Raw genomic sequence first — 25,147 nt, 5'->3', positions numbered from 1 at the left:
CATAATCATATGTTTTTAGTTTGGTACCGTCATTTTTTCAAACTTGATTTACTTACAATTTTTTCCATAAACTAATTACCAAGACAGAATGAAAGAAAAATGAAAGTTATTACGTTGAGACATAATGAGATTTGGTTAAGTAAAAAACAAGCTTTAATTTAAAACAATGATCAAACGTTACAAGTTGAACAAATGGAACAAGTTGCAGTTCGAGTTCTGCTCCCTAAATGGTTGTGTAATCGGTTTCATTTGGTTTATGTGACTGGTGACGGTCTCATGTTTTATGGTTAGGTAAGCAGCAGAAGTGTAAATAAATAAGAGATAGAGGAAAAATACAGAATCACTTTATCCATAACTTGCCAAAAATGATCAAATGTTACATGTCGTCTTAATGAAACGGATACAGAGCGACGTTCACCGTCCAGCGCTGGGATTCACTCAGCTCACCTTAGGGGTGAAGCAAAGATTGTAGTTCTGCTTTTATGTTCTCATTTTGGACCCTCGCTCAGAGGTGCTGATCTGCTTAATTTTAGACTGTTAGTCTAAAATGGCTATATACTGTATATATATATATATATAGTGAGGGAGAGCCTCACCTGTCATCATGGAAAAATAATATATACTAATAAAATCATTTATATAGCTATTTTCACCCTGTGGTTTGTACTATGACATATTTATTTTTTCATTTAGCTTTACCAATTTTGATTATTTTTCTTCAAAATTGCTGATTTTTCGCAATTTCCCATTGAAATGCTCAGAAGCCAAGCTGAGCCTCACCTCGGATTCCCAACCTGTTGCTAACTGCTCTGTCTGCCATTCAATGGGAGCTTGTTCCTCCCGTCTGTTGGTCACCAATGAAATGGTCAAAAAACAATACATGAACTGATTTTCCATAATTTAGCTTATGTATACAATGTACAGTGTTTGCTGTCACCAACTGTGTGTGTAACGTGTTTCGTGGGCTGAGGAGCGATCAGAAACGGCAGAGAACAGATTCGAGGTGAGGCAGGCAGTTCTCTTGCCTCATGGCAGGGGGCGCTCATGATCCCAGAGGTCTAGAGACGTCTAGCAGTGAGTACATGAGGCTACACATTAAACTGTCACCACAAAGTGACAAGTATACATAAATGAAAATGCCTCACCACTGTGTTGAACTCGCAACGCAGAAGTACTGTACAGGCCCTTCATCTGACAATTCTTCACCGTCCACGTTCAGCTCTCAGCGAAAAAAGTGGGAGACTGTCAAGTCTGGAAATTACAGTTTTTTTTTTTTTTTTTACCCCCGTCCCCACTGTGTAATAGTATTTCCCCATGAATATGCTTCCCCGCCTCTCTTATGTTAGTTCCTGCCCCTCTCCCTGACAGCAGCACCAGATGGCGACATTTCCCATTTTCTCAAATCCAAATCTTGACAGGTGTGAGTAGCTAACAGTTTCAACAAATATGTAAAAAACTGTTGCTTTTTTATTTTAGAAGTTACATACTGCAGCTTTAATAATAATAATAAAACCCTGCAAAAAATAAAACCTAAGTTCCTGCAATCCTCACATTTGTGTTTCCTGTTTCTTCTCTAACTGAGACATAGTGATGCCGTCGTGTTTTGTTGACTCCTCCCCTGTCATCACACCCAGAACCTGATCCTGCTGCTAAGCAGACTGGACCTGCAACAGGAGCTGCTAATCTCAGAGGATCACATCGCGACTGCTTCAATATGATCTTCATGGTCTTCATGTTTAGTTTTTCAAATTTACCTGTAATTAACGGTAAGAAGAAGAAGAAGAAAAAAAACAACATTCTCCAGACAAGAAAAACAGAGATGAAAATGTCTCCTTTTCGAAACATTTTTCTCCTTCTCTACAGGTGCTTCTGACTCCAAACATGTCGGCCAAACTCCTCCTTCCGTCATTAGGAAAACTGGTGAATCAGTGGACAAAGAGATCCGATGTTCACACAGCATACCGAACCACGACGTGATTCTGTGGTACAAACAAGACGAGAACAGAACCCTGAAGCTCCTGGGATACCTGAATCTCAACCATGTCGCTGTTGAAGAAGAGGCGAAGAAAACAATCAGCTTTGAAGGAGACGGGCGCACGCACTCCGACCTCACTGTGGCCAATCTGACGGCAGACGACAGCGGCGTGTATTTCTGTGCTGCCAGGTACGCACAGTGCTGCGGCTTGACTGGAAGTCAATGCAAAAACAAAAACAACCCCCCCCCTCCATTCTGTTTCAGTCTCCAACGGGACACCTGCAGCCTGATCCTCTCACCAGTTTCCTCCTGTGGTCAGACTGGAATACGACCAGCTGCTTTGGGAGGTTAATCAGATGCAAACCTAGGTGCAGTTTTTTTGGTCCCTGTGCATGTAAAAAAAAAAAAGACAAGAAGAAGAACCAAGAAACACTTCAATTAAATTCATGATTAAATGGAAATTCTTGTCCAATAAGATGCTGTGGGCCAGTTTCTCGTCCAAAAGCCCCGAGAACGACACGAGAGTCCACAAACTCGGCGAGGGGCTTTGAAACGCCAGAAAGTTTTAAAATAAAAATGGTAAATGAGTCACGAATTCAATTCGGTTCATTTATGTAGCGGCAATTCGCAACAAATGTCATCTGGAGATACTTTACCAAAAAAAGAACAAAAAAAAAGGCCTTTCAGTTCAGTCACACATACAAACAGAAACAGGAAGCAGTACGTTTAGGATCAATTTCAAATGTCTGTCATTGAATTAGAATTGGTCTGGGTGATTAAATTTTCTTTTGTTTTTAGTAAAGTGCTTTGAGATGGCGTTTGTTGTGAATTGGCACTACATAAATAAACTGAATTAAATTAAATTAGAGGTTTTGTGTTTGTTTTTGTCCTCATACTTTAGAAACACTCAAAGAGAAAAAAGTTCAGTGTGACACTATGGACATCTTTCTCCAGCGGCGCCAACCAGTTTATCCACAGCTGTGGTTTTAAGTATCAATAAAAAAATAATAATAATAATAAAAAAAGATGCAATCTGAAAATGCAATTGAAACGATGAACTTTAATTTTATTAAAGTTCTGAAGCAGGAAGATATTCAGTTCACATGGACATCAAACTCCAAACATTCATACAATATTTCGTCACCTTCCCAAAATAATAACGGCCTAAGGCTTTTTTTTGTGCCAAAAGTGATTTTGATTAAAAAAAATAAATAAATTACTATTTTAAATAATTTTTTTAATGAGTCTAATATCACTTGTTACTCAAGTAATACTACAAAAAAAAATTTTAAACATACTTATCAAACCCAGAAATGAATAGATGACACCGAGTCACTCGCTGAGGCAAAACCTTTCAAAAAATTTGAAACATTTTCTATAGTAAATATTTTTTTCTTTTTGCTTTTAAGTTATTTTTCGGCAAACTCTACAGGACCTGCAGGAACAGGGGCGGATCTCTGCAGCCACATTTTCCATCCTCTAGATGAGATCTGCAGATCTGAACCTCCTCCTTCCTGCAGGTTTTTATATCTCTGCCGCTCAGACTGACGGACTTTGTGGAAGATGAATTGACTCCTCAGAAAACAACTTCTCCTGCAATTTCTGGCGCCTTTCCTGTGGATTTCAGGTGACACTCAATTTAAAAGGCTTGATGACGGTCAAATCCTTATTCATGGTGTAGCACTTCCCTCATCACGCGCACAGGTTTTGCCGGTGGGAGTGACGTCACCCAGCCCGCCGTTTTGTGGAAGAACAAGAGCGGAGACGCGACAATCGACTGCAGCCACAAAAAGGGCCCCACGTACTTCCAGATGTACTGGTTCAGGCAGCTGCCAGGGAAAACGATGGAGCTGGTCGTCTTCACCACGGCGGGCAGCAGCAAGCACGACTTCGGCAGCTTCAGCCAGGAGAAATTCTCAGCCACCAAAGCGGAGGCCGAGAGCGGAGCGCTGACGGTGAAGAGCCTGGAGCCGGCAGATGAAGGCCGGTACTTCTGCGCCGTGAGTTCAGCACAGCGGTGCAGGCGGGCAGGAAGGCTGAACAAAAACCCAGGCAGCCAACGACGGCTTACTGTGGTTGGGACTGCAGGGGGGAGTCAAAGCGCTGTGTGCTCATTCTCCTCCTTACACACACACATACAAAGAAAATAAAAAAATGAAGACATCCTTTAAAACCACAGTAATACTAATGATGAAATATGTTTGGGTTTATTAACTGAGATATCCTCCGTCCTGTTTCCTGCACATTTTAATCAGAATATTCTGTTTTTAAATTACCGTAAAATATTATTTTTCTTGCCTTGTAAATTTTGTCCTTACTTAACAGCCGCAGCGTCAAACTCATTTTCATTTTGTTCCACATCAAAACATCTGACCGTTCTTAAAGGGCCGGTTGCGCCGCAATGTTTTGATAAATCCCATTAAAGTGTTAAAATATCAATAAATAGCTGTTTTTTGTTTTGTTTTTTTTCGACATTCAATAACCGTTTCTTAAAATTAAATAATATTGAACATGTTTTCACACTGATCAGTCCCTCCGGGATCTTGTGATTGTTTTTGCATTAAAAAAACAAAACAAAAACAATTACAGAATTTTTAGAAATATTTGTGAGGAACCTTTACAATATTTGCGCCAATGTTCGATGTCAAAAGTTACTTTTTATTAATCGCCATGGGGGTCATGGACTATAATGTGACATCATCAAGTAAGGCTGAAGCAGAAGTCACTTAAATCCAATGTTTTTGGCCAATTTTGAGAGAAATTTGCAGTAAAAATCAGAAAATCTTTTTGATTTTTTTGTGAATTTTTTGGATTTGTAAAAAAAACTGGAGGAACTTCTTAACATAATTTAAAGTCTAGAGGGCCACAAAAAATGCTCAGGCGGTCCAGCTTTGGCCCCCGTGCCTCGAGTTTGACACACGTGCTCTACAGTCTCTTATTATTATACTATTGTGTCAATATGCATAATTTCACTGATCTTTAACTTACTTTTGGAACGCCTGAACTTACCCACAATACAATTCAATTCAATTCACTTAAAATGCTTTAGACTGCCTTTTTATTCATGGATGACCACTATTTTTTGTTTCTTATGGATAAGATTTAAAAGAAAAATCTGACTAAATAATAATAATAAAAAAAGTTCATGAAGAGAACTTGCTAAAAAGTGAAGCAGCCTAACATTCCCGTCCACATGTTGGTTTTTTTTAGTGTTTTTTCCTGCAGCGCTGCACCCAAAACATTTTCCCTCTTTGTATTTTTTGGTTGCAGCCAGTAGGTGGCAGCACATGTTCAGTCGGATCGCCACACTGAACCAGTTCTAAGAGGTTTTGGTGACGTCAGGCGTGTAACTGACGAGGAGGAGGATAAATTCCTGCAAACAAGGAAACAAAAAATCAGTGAACTTTCTGATGCAGTAAGAAAAGTGTGAATTACATCAGTAACGTTGTTATTTAGCATAGACTACAGTAATTTAACTATCACTGTTAGGAGAACAAGAAAATGCTCATCGTTTTGTCGCTTTGCTTAAGTTTAAGCAATCTCCTGGTTTCAGGTGAAATCTTTAAGATTCAAAATTTCAGTTTGCCACAAAATGTTTCTGAGCTCGCATCTGCTTCATAAGTTTGATTTGTTTCTCCACAGGCTCATCCCCAAACGACAAAGTCGGGCAGCATCCGGCCGACATGTTCAAATCTCCTTCTGACAGCGAAGCCGAAATTCAATGTTCACATAGCGACGACAACTTCAACCAAATCCTCTGGTACAAGCAGTCAGATGGAGACCTGCAGCTCCTGGGGTGGATGTACGCAGGGACTGAAACTCTAGAGAAAGACGTGAAGGTGAAGATTGACGGAGGAGCAAACAAAGGAGAAATGTGCACATTAAAAATCAAAGATCTCAACCGGAACAGCAGTGCAGTTTACTTCTGTGCTGCAAGATACCACAGTGCTGCATATCTCTGCTCCCTAATACAAAAACCTCATCGTTTCAGATCTGGTTTTTTTGTGTTTACTTCAGTTGAATCCCCTTGCAGCTGCATCCTTACATTTAATCACAGATTGAAATAGGAGGTTCTTACACCTGAACAGTGGCCTAGGCGCTTCAACGCCTCAAAAACACAAAGCATTGCCAAGTATTTTTGGTCTATTTTCTGGTGGAAACATCTTAGAACACTTGAAATAAGACAAAACTAACTTACAAGTAGCTTTTCAGCGAGATTTAGGAGCTTGTTTTTAGTCAATAGTTCCGTAGTATTGATAAAACGTGTAAGTTCCACTGGCAGATGATTTCACTCATAAGGCTTTTTTTTTCCCATAAGTGAAAAATATCTGCCTATGGAGCTAGTAATTTTTCATCAATATTAAGAAATGACTGACTTAAAAAAAAAGCTCCTAAACCTCGCTGAAAAGTTACAAAGTCATATATTTGCACTGGAAACTAGACCAAAAACACTTGGTGTGCTTTTGTGTTGTTGCCGTGTACAATTTTCTATAAATAGCAGAAAGTTCAAATATTTCCAAGAACACTGGAAATGGCCACTCAGTTGTTGATGCTTCTCTTATATAAGCTTCTATTATTGTGGTTAGAAGATACAAGAGGGTGTTTCAATAATCCAGTAACCATCGAAAGAAAACTCAACGTTTTCACATGATAGTGGTATATGAAAGTCAAATTTCACTCTACGCAGATGATATTGTGTTTTTTTCTCAACTCTTCAAAAACCTAATGCCGCTTTGTAAAGGCCACAGATTTTGGTCATTGCCAGGATGTGACAGCAACCAAACACTCAGGAGTCAAATAGCTCTTGCTTATATTTCCACTAGATGGCGCTGGAACTCTAGAGATTTCTCTGCTTAAACTGAGATGTAAATTCTCTGGGAAAACCTGAAACACACTGTGTGCTGCAAAACCACGAAAAACTGATACAAAACATTCAAAATGACTGAAGATGTGATTAAAGAGAAACATAGAATGGCTTTCTGTTAACATATTAGTGACATTATTTTAGGCGTACAGCTTGAGTATACTACAGCTTACAATTGGGCAACTAGCTATTCAACAACAGCAAACTGACTTTTCTTCATTCGAAGGTCAAATTTTGTCATCATGATTTTACAAGTATGGTTTCATTAAGCTCCGCCCACATCTTGTTTGAATGCCATCTGTCAGTCATCAGGTTTGACTTCAATCTTCACTCAGTTATCTTAGCTAATGATAAGTTCAATATTTTCATAACAGGATCAGCCAGATCTGAAGTATACTGTTAAAACTTTACCTTTCTTAAACCCTTCAGAGAAACTATTTTACTCTTTTTAAGAGGTGTCAACATGATTTATTTACTGTTTTGTTTGTGTGTCACAGGTAAATAAAATTTGTGAATTTCTGTATCTTCAATTTAGGCTTTCTGTCTTTCCTTCTTTCTTCCATTCTTTCTTTCTTTCTTTCTATCTCTCTCTCTCTGTTATTTATTTAAACGTTTCCACCACGTGTCCAGGTGTTGCTCTGGGTCTTGAGGTCCGTCAGTCCGACTCCGACCTCATCAGATATCCCGGAGAGAACGTCCAGGTTTTCTGCAGCCACGACAAAACCGACTTCAGAACGATGCTGTGGTACCAAAGGCAACCTGGAAAAACCTCCCTGAATCTCATTGGATATCTGAACTACCAAGCTTCCACAATGGAGGACGTGTTCAAGAAGGGTTTCAGCCTCCATGGAGATCTGGGAGGAAGCGGTGCGAAGAACGGCTCTCTGCTCATCCAGAAAGTGGAACGAGAACACAGCGCAGTTTACTACTGTGCTGCTAGCAAAGCACAGTGACAGAAATCTCTTCTGGTCTCTACAAAAACTCACTCAGACATTTTTTTTTGCCCCCCACCATAACGCTGCGGTTTTCCAAGAAGCCGCCTATGCACCTGCATTCATCAGCTCTTATCTTTGTTTTCTCTCCTCCTCTGTTATTAATTCACATTTATTCTGTGCCATCGGACGCTCAGTCAGAACTTTATACTGAACCGGTTCGGTGTGGCGGATAACTTAAGAGGAGGAGGATCAACTTTGACGCCACCTTCTAATGACGACTTAAACCAGGGCGCAACTAAATCATTATACTTGAACTTAAGAACTCTCCCTCTACACATAATGCCTAAATTTAACCAAATGTTTATAGAAGAAAACATGCTGATCTACTTAATGAGCTTCAGCTTAATCACTTTCCCAGTTTCAGGTAATTTCAACTTTTTAAATATGGCTTCCGGCTTTTTCTTTCTGCTTTCCAAATCTGTTGCGACATTTTCCGATTTCACAGTCGTTGACGAAGCTTTCTCGTGAACGTTTTCCCGACAGGTTCTCCTCAAAGTGACAAAGTCCAACAGCGTCCAGCGGACATTTATGCGTCGCCTCCAGACAAGGAAGTCAAAGTGTATTGCTCGCATGCGCAAAACTTTGACAGAATCCTCTGGTACAAGCAATCAGGGAGAGACCTGCAGTTCCTGGGATACCTATTTGGAGGCACTGGAACTCCAGAGAAAGATGTGAATGTGGCGATTGACGGAGGAGCAAATAAAGGAGAAGTCTGCACACTAACTATTAAGAATCTCAACCTGAACAGCAGTGCAGTTTACTTCTGTGCTGCTAGATACCACAGTGCTGTATATCTCTGCTCCTCAATACAAGAACCTCCTCATATCACAGTTGTGTGTGTGTCTGTGTGTGTGTTTTTTTTACTTCAGTTGCATTTACTTGCAGCTACATTCTCACCAACATTTAATCAAGCATTGAAAGCGGTTCTTACTGCAAAGCAATGGCCTCAACTTTACCATCTTTTGTAAATAGCAGCAAGCTAAAACATTAACATTCAAAATGGCCACCGCGCGACACACATCTGTTGTATATAGTAGAGATAGTCCTTTTATTGTGGCCAGAAGTTACAATGGACAACACAATGTGATTTTTAAAAATATTCCAGTAGGCTAATCATCTGATAAAAGCTAAAAATTGCCACATATGTAAATGACTTAAAGCAGTATTTCACTCTACGCAGACGATACTGTGTTTTTTTCTGAATTCTGTAAAAACCTAACGCCACTTTCTAAAAGAATTCAATACATAATTATGTTAAACTCTAGGTTTTCTTGTCACAGGTCATGGCCAGGATTTGACTCAGTAACCTGAGATCTGATGGCGTTCTGTAGAACCGCCTGCAGAGACAAAGTGCAGCCACACCAGAGATAACGTTAAAACTGAAAACACTGGTACAGACAGCAACCGGCAGACCCTCATTGTGTTTGGTGAGTAGCAAGACTTCGAAGGGATTCCTCAAATCAAACTCTTGGTCAAAGAAAACATCGAGACCTGAACTGTTGGTGTAAAGAGTTTAGCGCTTGGTGACAGTGGTGTGAATTTCTGTTCTGTTAGCAAACGCCGTGATGTGAGGAAATGTAAGAGCTGAACAAAAGTTAATTTTACTTTGTGTGTTGGGAGGATGTTAAAAGAAAAAAAGGAAAAAATCCTTCCTTTCTCACTTTCCAGTAGATGGCGCTGGTGCTCTATAGAGACTTCTCAGCTTAAACTGCTTCCTAATCACCTGGAGACCATTTGTGTTAGAGAAGCAAAGAACAGGAAAGGAAACATTTTGAAACTATTCGACTAATAATCACATTTATTAGCTGGCATCAGTCATAACCTTCCACTGAACCAGTTCTGTGGAAGGTTATGACATTTTTATTATTATTATTATTATTTTTTACAATTCTATAATCATTTATAGTTATTATAAAGCAGTTATTGTTCACTGCTTTTCACGCAAGGCGCTAGATTGGTGACTCCCAAAGTTTGGGTCAAAACACAACAATTATTTGAATTCCAGATATTATAGAATGATTTCTCATAACATATTACCAGATAAATATTAAGTTTAGATAAATAAAATATTCCATTGGTTGTTGGGAATGCCTGAGGTGTCGTCACTTCCTGTTTTTCACTGACTTGTCGACAATGTTCGAATCCGACTGCCTTTAAAATAACCTAAGTGACTCCGCCCCCTGAATGTATGTCTATGCAGTGACGCATTCTTCTTCACTGGTTTTGAACAAACAGGAGGAGAAATGAGAGGCTTCTTCAGACGATCCAATCGGATCATCTCCAAAATGATTTTTGTGATCTGCATATTTTTCTTCTTTCTTTTGCTGGGAAGCAATGGTAAGAGGGGAAACACAAACAAACGAGACACAAAGATGGGAATTTTGTCATTTTAAGCTGCTTTCTGCTTCTCTTACAGGCGCCTCTGACTCCAAAGATGTCGACCAAACCCCTCCGTCCATAATTAAGAAAACTGGTGAATCTGTGGACAAAGAGATCAGATGTTCACACAGCATACCGAGCTATCAAGTCATTCTGTGGTACAAACAAGACAAGGACAAAGCTCTGAAGCTCCTGGGACACCTGAATGTGGAATATCCTAACATTGAACAAGATGTGAAAGGGAAAATCAGTTTTGAAGGAGATGGGCGCAAGCAGTCCAACCTCACAGTTTCTAATCTCACAGTAGACGACAGTGCTGTGTATTTCTGTGCTGCCAGTCAGCACAGTGCAGCAGAATACCCAGAAGTCAGTACAAAAACTCTGCAGAAAGCGAGAGAGCAGCTGCAGTCAGCCTCCACGTCAGACTCACAGCGGCGCCGACTGGCTCGGATGAACGTTGACCAATCAAAACTCAAGCTGTGAACGTGGTTGTATGAGTCACAGTTGAGACTTTATTCGTTCAGCATCTAGAAATAAAAGCCGTTTTGCTGACATTATCAGCGCTTTCAATTTAATTAAAAAAAAGAGTTCATATTTCGAACTGCTATTGTCTGCAAAATGTAGATTTGAATTTTTTTCTTCAACATGAAAAACATGCATACAGTAAACACACACACACGCAGGATGTTTTTTTTTCTCATCCAAGCATTATTTATGGATTACACCAAAAATGACCTGCAGGGGGCGCCACGTTGCTACTTTTGCTATCATCTGTGCTGAAAGTTGCATCGGCACTCCCGTCTTTACAAACCCTACAATAGAGACTTCTGCCATTTTTGCTCAGCAGAACATGGATGTGATCATCAAGCAGGAACTTGTGCTACTAGTGAACTTTTGGCTGTGGACCTCAGGTAACTCTAGCTTATACTTTTACTAGTACACTTTTAGTTACTACAAATCCAAACCAAAGCCGAATCTTCCCAGTAAATGCTGAAGTGATCCTGCTGAACCTTTTCTCCTGACATTCAGGTGTGACTGCTGACAGTGATGTCGACCAGCCGGCCATGCTGTGGAGAAACCAGGGTGACAACGCAACCATCAGCTGCAAACAGTCCAAGGGTGCTGGCTACTACCAGATGTACTGGTACCGACAGCTGCCTGGGGAAATGATGAAACAAGTAGTTTACACTATGGCAAACTCCAAACCTGACTTCGAGCCTGAATTCAAACTGGGTGACAAGTTCTCAGTCGCTAAGCCTGATGCTGAGAGCGGGACGTTCACCGTGCATAAACTGGTGCCAGGAGATCAAGGCCTGTATTTCTGTGCCGTCAGTGAGCACAGTGATACGAACGAGCTGAGAGGCTGAACAAAAACCTCTGAGCTGTTGGCACACGGATAACGTTTCACCTCGTGTATCGTAGGGGGATAATAACAGATACCACAAATACTCAACTCCTGTTTTATTCATCACTTTGAAGTCCTTGTGTAACCGTTTATCCCCCTCCTGCAGGTGGGGAATACTTGTCTGTTGTTTCAAAACACAAACACTGCGAAATATGACTGAACGTAACTTCTTGATGTCAGTTATAATCTAAACCAGGAGTCTGCAACTGTTATGTTTCCAAAGACTTTTCGATTATAAGCCCTCAGTCCAGCTAAATAAAAGCTATTTGGAGCCTCAAATGCTACATGATCTTTTGTAATAAGATGATTTTTCTTTAAAAAATCATTTTGATAAATATCAACTTCAGGAAATTGGTCATTTTTAATAGAACAATACTTTCATTTTTCTATTTTTAGGTTTTAAGAAACTACAGGATTTTTAAAACCAAGACCTCAATATAGTCCAAGTTAAAGCTGCAGTATGAAACTTACAAAAATATGGTTTTTTTTACATATTAGTCAAAACTGTAACCATGTATGAAATGAGACAGATAATCTGTGAAGAGATCGATCTTCCCAGTGTAGAAATGCACTTCTCTTAGTCAGAAATAACCAATCAGAGCGAGGAGGCGGGTCTTAGTGCTGTCAATCAACCTAGCGTTAGCACAATGTGCTAATGGTGGAGAAACATCTTACCGTTTCAGGAAAACACTTTGTGACCTTTTAAAAAATATGTAAAAACAAAAACCATGTAATAAAAGTTACATTTTGCAGTTTTGAAGCACAGATTTTGAATGATTCATCTGTCATGTTAACTACTTCCATCAGGTGGCAGCATTTCCTCAGGCAGACATTTTCACCGAACCAGTTCTGTAAGGTTCTGGTCGAAACAACGCGGGTCATTACTTAAGAGGAGGAGAATCGGTTGTGACACCGCCCCGTAATGATAACTTAAGGAGGATGCAAAGCAAATCATCAAAACTGATGCAATGAGGAAACTGTGAATTGCATCTTTAGCACTGCTATCAGACAGAAATTAACAAAAATGTTCAGAGAACAGATAATGCTCAGTTTCTTTATTTGGTTCAGCTCTATCACTCTCCTGGTTTCAGGTAAGACCTTAAGATCGTTCGCTTCATCCAGTTTAAGCTCAGACTTACAGAAACTGGTAGAAAAAACTTCAAATATAAACTCAAATTTCTTTAATTAACCTGTTTATGCTGCTGCCAATAAAACTGTCTTTTTTTCATTCCTCAGGTTCCTCCCTGAGCGACAAAGTCCGACAGCACCCAGCAGAACTCTTCAAATCCTCCACTGACACGAAAGCTGAGATCAGCTGTTCACACAGTATTGACAACTACAACGTAATCCTCTGGTACAAGCAAACCGACCAGGACCTGCAGCTCCTGGGATGGATGGTCGTAGGTGGTGAAACTCTAGAGAAAGGAGTAAAGGCAAAGATTACCGGGAATGCGAACAAAGACAGCGTCTGCACATTGACAATTACAGAACTGAGCCGGAACAGCAGCGCAGTTTACTTCTGTGCTGCTAGTCTGCACAGTGCTGGATAACTCTGATTCTCAATGCAAAAACCTCCCGAGCTAGCAATCTTCAAACTCTGTATCACAGTTCATATCGTCTTGCACCTGCATTCTCACCGACGTTTGCATTTTCTCTGATCTAGTCTAGGATTGAAGTGGGAGGGTTTTTTATTGCAGCGTAATGATATTAACCTTCCTGTTTTCCTCCTTCAACTGCTGCAAGTCACAGAATTCAATTTTGACCATTATTGCTCTATAGCAGCACATATCATTTTTATATTAATTCTTAGTTGTTGTGGCTATAAGGTTCAAGAGTCAAAGCATTTAAATACATTCGTAATTATTTAGAAATCCAATAATTGGAGTTCACATTTTGACTCAGTATTTCACTCTATGCAGATGATACTTCTATTTCTTTAAATTGTGCGCAAACTTTTGCGCACAATTTAAAGTCTGTTGTCTTTTATATTTTTAAAAGACAACCTGTTGTGTTAATCTCTGGGCTTTCTTCTCACAGATTATTACTAAGCTGCGTCTCAGAAACACAATATCCGACCCAGTCTGCAGAAATAAAACAGAGCCACAGCAGAGTGAGGTCATAACCAAACATAACGACGAAGACAGAGACCTTTAACGAACATGCACGTCATAATTTACACTGACTGATGGGCAGCGACATTACAGAAGGAATGAAAACTGACTGTCAGTTCATCTGTGGTGAGCATATATGTTACATTCTCTTTTGGAGTTTCAGTAGATGGCGCTAGAGGCATATAAGGACTCATCAGCGTAATGTTTAGATCCTACAGTCATGAAAGGAAATCCCTCTGCCATCCCTCCCACTGAAGCTTCATTCAAACGCCATTCTTCTTCACTGCTGCTGAACAAACAGCAGCTGAAATGAGAGCTGCCTTCTTTAACACGATTTTTATGATCTGCTTACTTGTTTTCTTTCAATTGCCAGAAAATAATGGTAAGGGGACGAATACACGCATTAGAAAAGAGGCAAAAATGAACATTTATTCCGTTTTAAATTATTTTCTGCTTCTCTTACAGGCGCCTCTGACTCCAAAGATGTCGACCAAACCCCTCCGTCCATAATTAAGAAAAGTGGTGAATCTGTGGACAAAGAGATCAGATGTTCACACAGCATACCGAGCTATCAAGTCATTCTGTGGTACAAACAAGACAAGCACAAAGCTCTGAAGCTCCTGGGATATCTGAATAATGTCTTTGCTAATCTTGAACAAGATGTGAAAGGGAAAATCAACTTTGAAGGAGATGGGCGCCAACAGTCCAACCTCACAGTTTCTAATCTCACAGTAGACGACAGTGCTGTGTATTTCTGTGCTGCCAGTCAGCACAGTGCAGCAGAATACCATGAAGTCAGTACAAAAACTCTGCAGAAAGAGAGAGAACAGCTGCAGTCAGCCTCCACGTCAGACTCACAGCGATACTGACGGGGTCGGATCAACGCTGACCAACCGAAAAGCAAGCTGTGAACTTGTCGTCAAAAGCTTTTTGTTTTGTTTTACATTTTCAGCTTGAATTAGTTGTTTCTTTCATTTTGATTGGAGGAGGGTTTTTTTCCCTCCTCCATTATTGTGCTGGCAGCTTCGCACAATTCTGAAAGTAAATGGAAAAGGCCTGCAGCCAAAAATGAAACAAAACCAATTGTTCATTTATCTTGATGGTGCAGCTTAATATTAACACTGGACTGATCAGAAAATATTTCATTTCTGAAGACATCAAATCTAGCTAAAGTCCATAAAATGTTGGAACAAGTCTAAATAAGTTGTCTAAAACACAAAAAGTTACATTCCTTGTAAAAAAAAAAAATCTAAAATGGATTTGTTTGAGTGTCATTAACACATGTCAAACTATTTACTGGTTCAAAAAGTTCTTAACTATTTAAAGTATATCAAGGACCTAATTATGAGTCTTGCAAGTATCAGTCTCAGTGATTTAATATCAAGGAACTGGACTAAAGAATTACTTAAAATACCTTTATTTTAAATAAATAATTGAAAACGTGTTAAAGTGCTAAATTTTAACACAACCCTGAATGTAGCCTTTGTGTTAGCACCAGACTGACCGTGCCTTAATGGTCAGTTTGGTCAACAGTCACATTTAATGTGATTGTTATTTTGTATGCCTGCTATTTTGAACATCATTTTTAAAGATGCAGCTCAAACAAAAACGCTTCATAATTTAGGAACAGTTTTTATTTAATGTACTCTTGACCTTCAGGGAGCAAAATCCTTTGGCCAGATGAGACCACGGCAAAAAGAATTAATGGTCTACATTTTTATGCTGTGTATTATTATTATTATTATTACCATTGAACCTCATCTGGAAGTTGATGTTTTGTGTTTTACATGACGACACTTTGACCTTCTAACTGATAATATCTTCACTATTGAGTTGAAGAAGCTAAACGCCCAATTTCAGATCTTTAACCATATTTCACCTACAGTGCCAGAAATACACACAATAGTAATAAAGTATTTCTGAATTGAACTGAGTTTAATTGATTTTGATTTAATTGGATTAAATCCTCTTCTTAAACCTACTATTGTTAACCACTAGGGGGAGACAAATCACAAAAATTGGAAAACTTAAAAACTTGTTCACTCCCAGAAAAGAAATGGTTACAAAATACTTTGGTCTGTAGATCAGCCAAAAGTTTCCATTTGTGACACCAACACTGTAACTGGAGATGACAACTCGTCCACAGCAGTGAAAAGCGACCCTCGTCTCATCATGTTGAACACCGTCATCCTGGTCTGTGTTTTGTTTCAGCTCCAGCTGCCAGTTAATGATGGTGAGGATTCAAAAGCAACCAGAGAACAAATAATTATTGTTTAAAAGTGTAATTTTCATGCTGCTTGTTCTGTTTCTCCCCCCAGGAGCTCCCAGCGCTTACCAGGTCCTCCAGTCGCCTCGTTTCGCCGCTCCGAAACCCGGAGAATCCGTCACGGTCCACTGTTCGCACAACGTATCCATTTTTGAGCGCATCCTTTGGTACAAACGAGAAAAACACGGAGCTCTGAGGTACCTGGGATACATGAACAGGAACTTCCCTTACCCAGAGGGCGACGTGAAGGACAAGATGAACTTTGGAGGAGACGGCAGCAAACACGCGACCCTGAATATTTCGACTGTTTCGGGAAATGACAGCGCGATTTATTTCTGCGCTGCCAGTCGACACAGTACAGCAGAATCCCTGTCAGTCAATACAAAAACTCTGCATAAAGATAGAGATCTAAACACCTGCAGTCAGCCTCCATGTATGACACACATTGTGACAGAACATGTATTTTCTATTTGATATACTCTTTAAACTTGCATATGTACACATGTCTCCCATTATTCTAAGCAAAAATCTGCTTTTTTAATTTTAACATTAAAAAAACAGCTCATTTTTTAACATCCATGTTTCTTTTAACTTAACCTTTATCTGTGGATAGTACCAGTGACGGCCTGCAGGGGGAGCAAGATGATCACTTTTTGCCATCTGTGCTTCAACTTGCAAGTACGCTCTTAATTATTTTTTACTATGGACTTCACTATCAAACCAAAATGCATCATATTAATTTCCTCCTGGTAATTTTTTACTTTTCTGAATTAAAAAAAGATTAAACAAATTCATGTCGACTTTTCAGTTCCTCATCGATTTATTTTTAAAATATATCCCAATCAAACGTGAATCTTCCCAGTAAATGCTAAAGTGATGTGTGGAGAAACCAGAGTGACCATGAAGCTATCAACTGAAAACACTCTAAAGGTGCTGACTATTTCCAGACGCAGCTGCCTGGAGAAACCATGAAACTAATCGTTTTATTATTTATATTTATGACCCAGAGGTGGCAGCATGTCTTCCTCCAGAATGTTACGCTGAACCAGCTCTGTGAAGTTAAGAGGAGGAGGATCTGCTTTCGCTCCACCCTGTAATGATGACTTGAACAAAGATGCAACCGAGACATTAAATTTCCTAATGCAACGAAGAAAAACTGACTCCTATAAGTGACATAGTAGTTCTCTAAGTCTGAATTCTTCATTTTCTAAATGTTTACAGGACAGGAAATGCTCATTGTTATTATTTGCTTCAGCTGTAGCCTACACCTGATTTCAGGTTGTGTATTTAAGCTTTTCCAGTTGTTGTGGCTGAGTTTAAACAAATCAAACTTTTTCAGTTTTCATTTTAGAAACGTGGTACTTATGGCACTACTTTTCTTCCACAGGATCTTCGCAAAGCAGCAAAGTCCAACAGCGTCCAGCGGATATTTACAAATATCCTAATGAAAGTAAAGCCGAAATTCGTTGTTCACACGACGACGACACCTTCACCAGAATCCTCTGGTACAAGCAATCAGCCAGCAAAGGCCTGCAGTTCCTGGGATACCTGTACGGAGGCTCGGGATCTCCGGAGAAAGACGTGAATGTGACGATAAACGGGAAAGCGACTAAAGGGGAAACCTGCACATTAACAGTGGAAGGGCTCAACCAGAACAGCAGCGCGGTTTATTTCTGCGCTGCTAGTCTCACAGTGATTCATATCTTAGCTTCTCAATACAAAAACGTCCTGATATTGCAGCTGCGTTTGCTTTAGCATTGAATTCCAGCTCACGTCCCCTCGCACCTGCGTTGGTGTTTTCTGATTTCATCAGGGGATGTGAGGTTCTAACTGCAGAGCAACGGGCTTCAACCCTTCACCTTATTACTTTTTATTAAAAAAAGCAACAAACGTTCGACTGATTGTAAAATATCACAATGCTATGATAGCTTATATATTTATTACATTTACAATTTTGTCTACGGTCTATAATGTACAAGACCTTTTTTGCAGTTTTACAGCAATCAGACTCTTCTTATGAAATCCAAGAGCTTTTTGCATGTTTCCTCTGGTATTTTGATGATGAATCTGATGATAAATCTTCAGGCTGAAAGGCATCACTGATCTTCACATTACATTAATTCTGTACATGGTGTGCCGTTCTGAAATGCTAGCATTATTTTCCTGTCAGAAGAAAGAAACATGTTGATAAAATTCAGAGATTGCATTAAATGTCAATCATCCAGCGATATGAATCATTTTCAGCTGAGCTGGAAATGGTGGGCGACATACTTTCTCATCCTAGATTTCTGATGAGAAATTGAGCAAGGGGGACATTTCTGATAATAATAACAATCATCATTTTTCAGAAACTCACAAATGACAAAATTCTAATTTAAAGGTCAAACCAAATTGTTAATTTAATCCAAACATGTTATAGAAGAGTTCATCTGATCTTTTTATGCATCTTCTCAGTAAAATCAATGTTAAACCACAGCTTAGGATTTGATTCAATAATGTTGTTTTATTTCTTACCACCAGGTGGCAGTATCTCTACAGTGTGTGGCGATAACTCACAAGCAGAACAATGTATTAAGGCCCCACCCGCTCAAAGAAGAATAGACATTACAGAAATATGATGTGAGTAATCAGCAGGTGTTCATAGTTGGCAACAATAACAGGACGTCCTTAAAGTTAGCCATGAAATACCACACGGTAATCACAGGCTTTTGTTTGACATTTATGATCACAAGACTTTCAGGTACAGAAAAAACAATCTAGATTTAACTCTCTGTTATTTGACAACTATTGAAGTTATCATGCTTTTGCTGCTTCCTCAATAGGTGCTTCACCCATTGACGAAGTCCATCAGACTCCAACTGACTTGTACAAAAAACTGGAGCAAACAGCAGAAATCGATTGCTCGCACAATATCAACAACTACGATCGGATCCTGTGGTACAAACGGACGGCGGGCAGGCAGATGGAGTTTCTAGGATACATGCTAGCAAACATCGGCTATCCGGAGGAGGGAGCGAAGGTAAAGATCGACGGGAACGCCAACAAGGGCCAGACCTGCACGCTGACGATGGACAGGCTCAACGTGAACAGCAGCGCAGTTTACTTCTGCGCTGCCAGTTACCACAGTGCTACATGCAAAAAGTCCTCAGGGCAAAAACCTCGAGCTTTTGCTTCCCCATCTCTCAGGTCCATGCACCTGTGGTCTCTAACCGGTTTATCAAGGTTTGGATCTTTCTGTTGAGGCACTGATGCACATGAGGGAGGTGAAAACATGCTGCGGTTTGAATTTCTGGTAGAGGAGGAACCTCGTAGACACCACCCATGTGTTGGTGTCTACATGTGGGTGGTGATTAAGGAAGAAATAGCTCAAAAGGGAAGTTTGGGGACTCTTTTTCAGTCATATAGGAACAAAATGATCACGGTTCTCTTTTGTATTACTTTGAGCGCAGCAGCGTCAGGTAAATAAACAATTTTCAAAACCAAACAACGTTCATAAACCATAAATTGTTTCCACTTCGATTGAATACATTGAGACGTTTCCTTCAGGTCTACTTCATGAGAAAGTCCACCAGGATCCGCCTGACATTCACAAGAGTCCCGGAGAATCATCCAAAATCCGCTGCTCGCACGCAATCGACAACTACGATGAAATTCTTTGGTACAAGCAAACATCGATCGGCGGACAGCTGCAGTTCCTCGGACGGGTGGAGAACAGCTTCAGGTACCCGGAGGCCGGCATGAATGTGACTTTGGAGGGAAGTGCAGATAAAGGCCAGACCTGCACCTTAACAATCGAAGGACTCACCTCGAGGAGCAGCGCGGTTTACTTCTGCGCCGCTCGCTACCACAGTGCTGAAAGTTAATGTTCCACAAAGCAAAAACCTCAAAGTTTCCTCTTTGTATTATTTATATCCAGTCATTAGGTGGCAGTATTTCTCCAGACTCTGTTGTCTGAGGTGTCGGTGATATTGTGGGGAGTAACTTACGAAGAGGCGGTTGACCTGTGACATCACCCGCCTGACGAGGGTATATAATATGTTTAGCATTGTATGGATGAACCATTATAAATGTGATGTAATGGAAAACAGTGAATTTTATCAGTAGCATTCCAGTGTTTTGTTTAGCCAAATGTTTTGGGATCAGAAAATGCTCCTCATCTTTTTTACTTGCTTGAGCTGGAACCCTCTTCTGGTTTCAGGTAATGTCTTTAAGATATTTCAGCTCTTCCATTTGCACTGCTTGATGTTTTGCTTGCATTTATCTTGATTTTTTTCCCCCCATAGGTTCCTCTCTAAGTGACAAAGTCCAACAGTCTCCACCAGATATCCACAAATCTTCTGAAAAGGAAGTCAAAATCGAGTGTTCCCACAGTATCGACAACTACAACCGAATCCTCTGGTACAAGCAGACGAGCAGAGACATGCAGCTTCTGGGGTACAGGTTCGCAGGCTCTTCCACTCTAGAGGAAGGAGCAAAAGTAGACATTGGAGGGGGAGCAAATAAAGGGGAAACCTGCACATTAACGATTAAAGAACACAGAGAGAACAGCAGTGGAGTTTACTTCTGTGCTGCTAGTCTCCACAGTGCTGCAAGACTCTGATCCTCAGTACAAAAACCTCCTGATCTCTAAATGTTTTTTTCCCCCAAATCTGTAGCACATTTCACATCCCTCCCACTTTGCACCTGCGTTTTCACCAGTACTGGTTTCTCCTCTGGTTTAATCAGGAACTGGGTAGCTTCTTAAATAGCAGCACACTCAGACATTACAATGAACACGGAAGAATATCACCCTGCGCTGAGATGAATATTTCTCATATTTATAGTTATGTTGCTGTAAATTCAAAGTATGAGAAGCAACTATGGCTATATTTTAGTATACTAAGGAGGATTAGCATTTAAATGGTGAGTGTTTCACTGTATGCAGATGATACTATCGCATTTTCTTTATTTTCAATTACATATGCCTAAAGGTAGAAAGTGAAGCCACAGCAGAAATAAAGGTCACAAAACCGAATGTGCTGGCACAAGGCGTACAGGAAAAGAATATGAACCTGTCAACAGATTTGCAGACCAAATGTGTTCACAGCATTTGGTGAACAAACAGACGAGAGACATTTCAGACCAAATATTCAGCAATCAAGATAACACTGAGTGAGATCTGACAACTCCCTGACAAACCATCTGTTGGAAGCTAGTAAGTAATCTGAAACAAAGGTTTTATTTGAAACTATAAGATTACTATGAAATGACATGGCTGGAAAAGTGGAGGAAGAAAAAAAATTCTACCATTTCTTACCAAGAGGTCATTTCACTTCTTTAAAAGAACACAAACTATTTTACAAATGTCTAATGAAAGATTTGGATGTACAACGTTCCGATTTTCTTGTTAAAGAGATGGGAAACAAATACTAAAACATATCTGAAAAAGGAATTGGGCTGAAAACATAAAAGAGTTTTTTGTTTTTTTTAGAAACTAACAAAAAAGTAAATAAATGTTTGACTCAGCGGTTACACCATGTTGCTCATTTATTCCAGCAGGTTACAAAGACATTCATGGAAAAAGACAGATTTTTGACTCCAATCTCAAAGGATAGTTTAGAATTTAATTAAATTCAATTTCATGATGTGGCAGAATCTATTAAGAATAGTGATAATTCACAAAAAGCACATAGAATTTAAACCCCACCCACTCAAAGATGGGTATTGTGATGGATGGCACAGAAACGTGTAAAGACTCATTAGAATCGTGTGTAGTTTAAATTTATTCGTTAGACAACACATGGCATTCACAGGCTTTTATTTGTTTTAATTTGTCTTACAGTTCATATCTGCATTCACACCAATATTTGTTCCCTCTGATTTAATCAGGGATCAGAATGGGAGGTTCTTACTGCAGACTGGCTTTAACCCTCCTATCTTCCATCTTAAATAACTGCAGGCTTAAACATGAGGATGATCATTAAACACCAGCATGTTGGGTTGCATACTTCTCACTTTTATACATGTATTGTTTTGGCAACCAGGTACAAAAGCCCGGCACCAAAAGATATTTTTAATAACCGTTGACACTCAAATTCCAGAGTGAATTTAACTCTACGCAGATGATATTGTAGTTCATCCAAAATTTACAATTTGTATCGTACTTTTGTCTTTCTTTTCACAGGTCATTGCCAGGATGTGACTCAGCTGCCTAAAATCATCTGGAAGTCCGCGGCCGAGTCTGCAGAAATGAACTGCAGCCACACCAGAGACAAAGGTCACAACCAGATGTACTGGTACCGACAGCGACCGGGGGAGACCATGACCCTCGTTGTGTACACGGTGTACGGTGGGAAGCCAGACTACGGAGAGAACCTGCAGAGCAAATACTCAGCAGTCAAAGACACCATAGAGACCGGAGCTCTGACTGTGAAGGACCTGCAGCCTGATGACAGTGGCGTTTATTTCTGTGCCGTCAGCAAACACAGTGATGTGAGGAAACACAACAGCTGAACAAAAACCTACAGCCGGTTCATTGTGTTGAGAGCCTCAGGAATTTATTTGTTTTATTCTTTCCAGTAGATGGCACTGGAGATCCACGAAGGCTTTTCAGGTTGAACTTTAACAGTTTGGCAAATGCTGGGCGTGTTCATAAAACAGACTAGAACGCTGTTGGACACATTTTTCTGCTCAGAGGGAGAGAGAGAGAGAGAACCTCATCATGCAGATGGTTTTCCTTTTGTTTTCGCTCATGGGTAAACGACTTCTTAATTTTTCATTTTTCATGAACTCTAATTCATATTTCCCAGACACTTAACAGAGAGAGGGATTTATTTATTTAAATGAAAAGTCAGGATGAATAGTAAAAACAATTGCACTTCAGTTAGAGGGATTCAGGTGAGGAATAATTGTTGTGATCAGTCAAAACTGTTTCTCACTTTTAAAACGAAAAAAATAAGTACAAAAAACTTGATAAAAAAAAACAATAAGGTTTTTATAATGTCTTGTTTTATGAGTGTGTCAACAGATTTAGTGGGAACTCCATATGTTCTTGAAAAATACACAAGAAAGAGTTTGGTGCTTTGATTATGACGATGATTTATGAATAACAATGTGAAAAGAGACATAATAAACGTGTGCTCTGTTTACTTTTTCTTTCCCCCCAGAAATATTATTTCTGTACTAGTTTTGTCTTGTGTTTTTCTTCAGCATTGTATGTGTGTATGTTTTTTACTTTTTTGACTTGTATGAAAAAGTTTAAAGATGACCAAATATATATATATTATTGAATTGAATTTTCTTTCAATATTCAAGGCATTTGTCTGAGCGTCGAGGTCCATCAAACTCCTCCGGCAGCTTTCAGAAAACTCGGACAGGACATCCAGTTGGTCTGCAGCCACGGAAAGACCGACTACACGCTCATGCAGTGGTACCAGAAATCCCCCGGAGACAAAGCGCTGAAGCGCATTGGACACTTGAACTACGGCAACAAAGAACTTGAAAAACCTTTCGAGGGACATTTTAGCCTTAACGGAGACCTGAGTGGAGAGATGGCGAAGAACGGCTCTCTGTCGATCACGGACCTGAAACCTGAACACGCTGCGGTGTATTACTGTGCAGCCAGCTACGCACAGTGACAGCAAAGCCAGAGTTCTTCATCCAAAAACTCAGACTGGTTTCTGTTGGTTTATGTTTGAATAAGCCCCGCCCACTTCTTGTTTTAATGCCATCACTTTTTCCTCTTCGTGGTTCACCTGACTGTTAGTCAGAATCGCAGTCTGATAGCATTTGTCACACTTTTAAGACTTAATGTCACCGATCGGGTTTTAACATGATTCGTTTTCTCCTTTTTTGTTTCATATCAGGTATCATCTTGACTGTAATCTAACGAACTTTGAACCAATTCCCCACGTTTCGAGATCATTTATCGATCTTTGTTGTCTTTCAGGTGTTGCTTTCGGTCTTGAGGTCCGTCAGTCCCGCTCCGACATCATCGTGAAACCTGGAGAAAAAGTTCACATCTTCTGCACCCACGAGAAAACGGACTACTGGATAATGCTCTGGTACCGGCGGCCGCCTGCAGACACGGCTCTGAAATTAATCGGACATTTGTACATGAGCGACATCAAGATGGAGGACGAAGACGACCGGAACGTCCAAATCGATGGAGACTTGAGCGGCAGCACAGCAAAGAATTCCTCTCTGGTGATCAACGTTGTGGATCCGAATCACTCGGCTGTTTACTACTGCGCAGCACGAGAAGCACACTGAGGAAGAATCCTGCCTGTGCTTTACAAAAACCTGCTTTATCACCATCATCAGTGGTTTGGCAGAAGAATTTGGGGAAAAAAAACAAAACTGCTCTCAAGCACCTGCTTCTCTCTGTTTTGAAAATTGAGCATCTTCATGCTAAAAAGTGACATTGTTCTATTAAAAAAATTAAGTAAAAAAAAAAGAATTCCTAAAACCAAAACTCGCCCAAAGATAGTAGCTAATAAATTAGACCTAAGCTTTACAGAGAACTAGGTTAATCAAAGTTTATTTCTAAAGTTTATTTCTCAATCTACTAAAAAAAAAAAAAAAAAAGTAGATTGAGATTACTTTTTCACAAAGGTCCAGGTCAGGATGAATTTTTTGTTTCTGGTTATTCTTGTTTGACAATAAAATGAGTTTGTCATGAATGTATAAAATCGTATTTTGGTTACAGACACATTTGAGGTGATTCTATGTTGTGTTGAAATTGTTTAATTGGCTTTTTGAGTTGAAAAGTTCAGGAGCCGCTGCTTCCGTTAAATCTTGATGACTAATACACGCCTGTTTTTAAGGGTCTATTCAAAACATTTCATTACCTTATAAATCACTGAACGGCTCAGCACCAAAAACACATCGAAGATCTGTTGTTGTTGTTGTTGTTGTCATATCAACCTCCTTAGCTCTTCTGGTTCTGGTTCTGCTCTGCATCCCCAGAACCAGAACCAGAACCAAACACAAAGAAGCAGCATTCAGCTTCTACGCATCACGAATCTGGAACAAACTTCCAGGAAACCGTATAAAAACAGCTGAAACACCGAGTTAATTTAAATCATTTCTGATGACGGCATTTGACAAAATATAATGTTTACTGCTTGTTTCACCCTGAGTGACTGTGTGAAGCTTTTATGGCATAAAAGCAA

The 25,147-nt window shown here is 39.8% G+C and overlaps 1 protein-coding gene and 6 gene segments (V, D, J or C); all 7 read left to right on the top strand.

Annotated features, from left to right (window-relative positions):
• The first annotated feature begins 10,076 nt into the window (after positions 1–10,076).
• Positions 10,077–10,696, top strand: LOC111612243. The segment is given in 2 exon segments: positions 10,077–10,171; positions 10,251–10,696. Coding segments are annotated over 2 exon segments (540 nt in total).
• Positions 10,697–11,058: 362 nt separating this feature from the next.
• On the top strand, positions 11,059–11,615 carry LOC102222979. The segment is given in 2 exon segments: positions 11,059–11,124; positions 11,243–11,615. Coding segments are annotated over 2 exon segments (399 nt in total).
• Positions 11,616–15,773: 4,158 nt separating this feature from the next.
• On the top strand, positions 15,774–16,967 carry LOC111612242. The segment is given in 3 exon segments: positions 15,774–15,962; positions 16,048–16,366; positions 16,943–16,967. Coding segments are annotated over 3 exon segments (405 nt in total).
• A 1,681-nt stretch (positions 16,968–18,648) lies between these two features.
• Positions 18,649–19,236, top strand: LOC111612241. The segment is given in 2 exon segments: positions 18,649–18,735; positions 18,818–19,236. Coding segments are annotated over 2 exon segments (480 nt in total).
• Positions 19,237–19,317: 81 nt separating this feature from the next.
• On the top strand, positions 19,318–19,871 carry LOC111612201. The segment is given in 2 exon segments: positions 19,318–19,453; positions 19,542–19,871. Coding segments are annotated over 2 exon segments (438 nt in total).
• Positions 19,872–21,966: 2,095 nt separating this feature from the next.
• Positions 21,967–22,487, top strand: LOC106699996 (immunoglobulin iota chain-like). Its single transcript, XM_023352744.1, has 2 exons — positions 21,967–22,018; positions 22,159–22,487. The coding sequence occupies exons 1-2, from the start codon at positions 21,967–21,969 to the stop codon at positions 22,485–22,487; spliced, it is 381 nt and encodes a 126-aa protein (XP_023208512.1).
• A 207-nt stretch (positions 22,488–22,694) lies between these two features.
• On the top strand, positions 22,695–24,548 carry LOC111612206. The segment is given in 2 exon segments: positions 22,695–22,729; positions 23,923–24,548. Coding segments are annotated over 2 exon segments (357 nt in total).
• The last annotated feature ends 599 nt before the right edge of the window (positions 24,549–25,147 follow it).

Source organism: Xiphophorus maculatus, chromosome 19 (genome assembly GCF_002775205.1).
Source record: "Xiphophorus maculatus strain JP 163 A chromosome 19, X_maculatus-5.0-male, whole genome shotgun sequence".
Taxonomy (NCBI): domain Eukaryota; kingdom Metazoa; phylum Chordata; class Actinopteri; order Cyprinodontiformes; family Poeciliidae; genus Xiphophorus; species Xiphophorus maculatus.
This window is presented reverse-complemented; position numbering and strand designations above follow the sequence as displayed.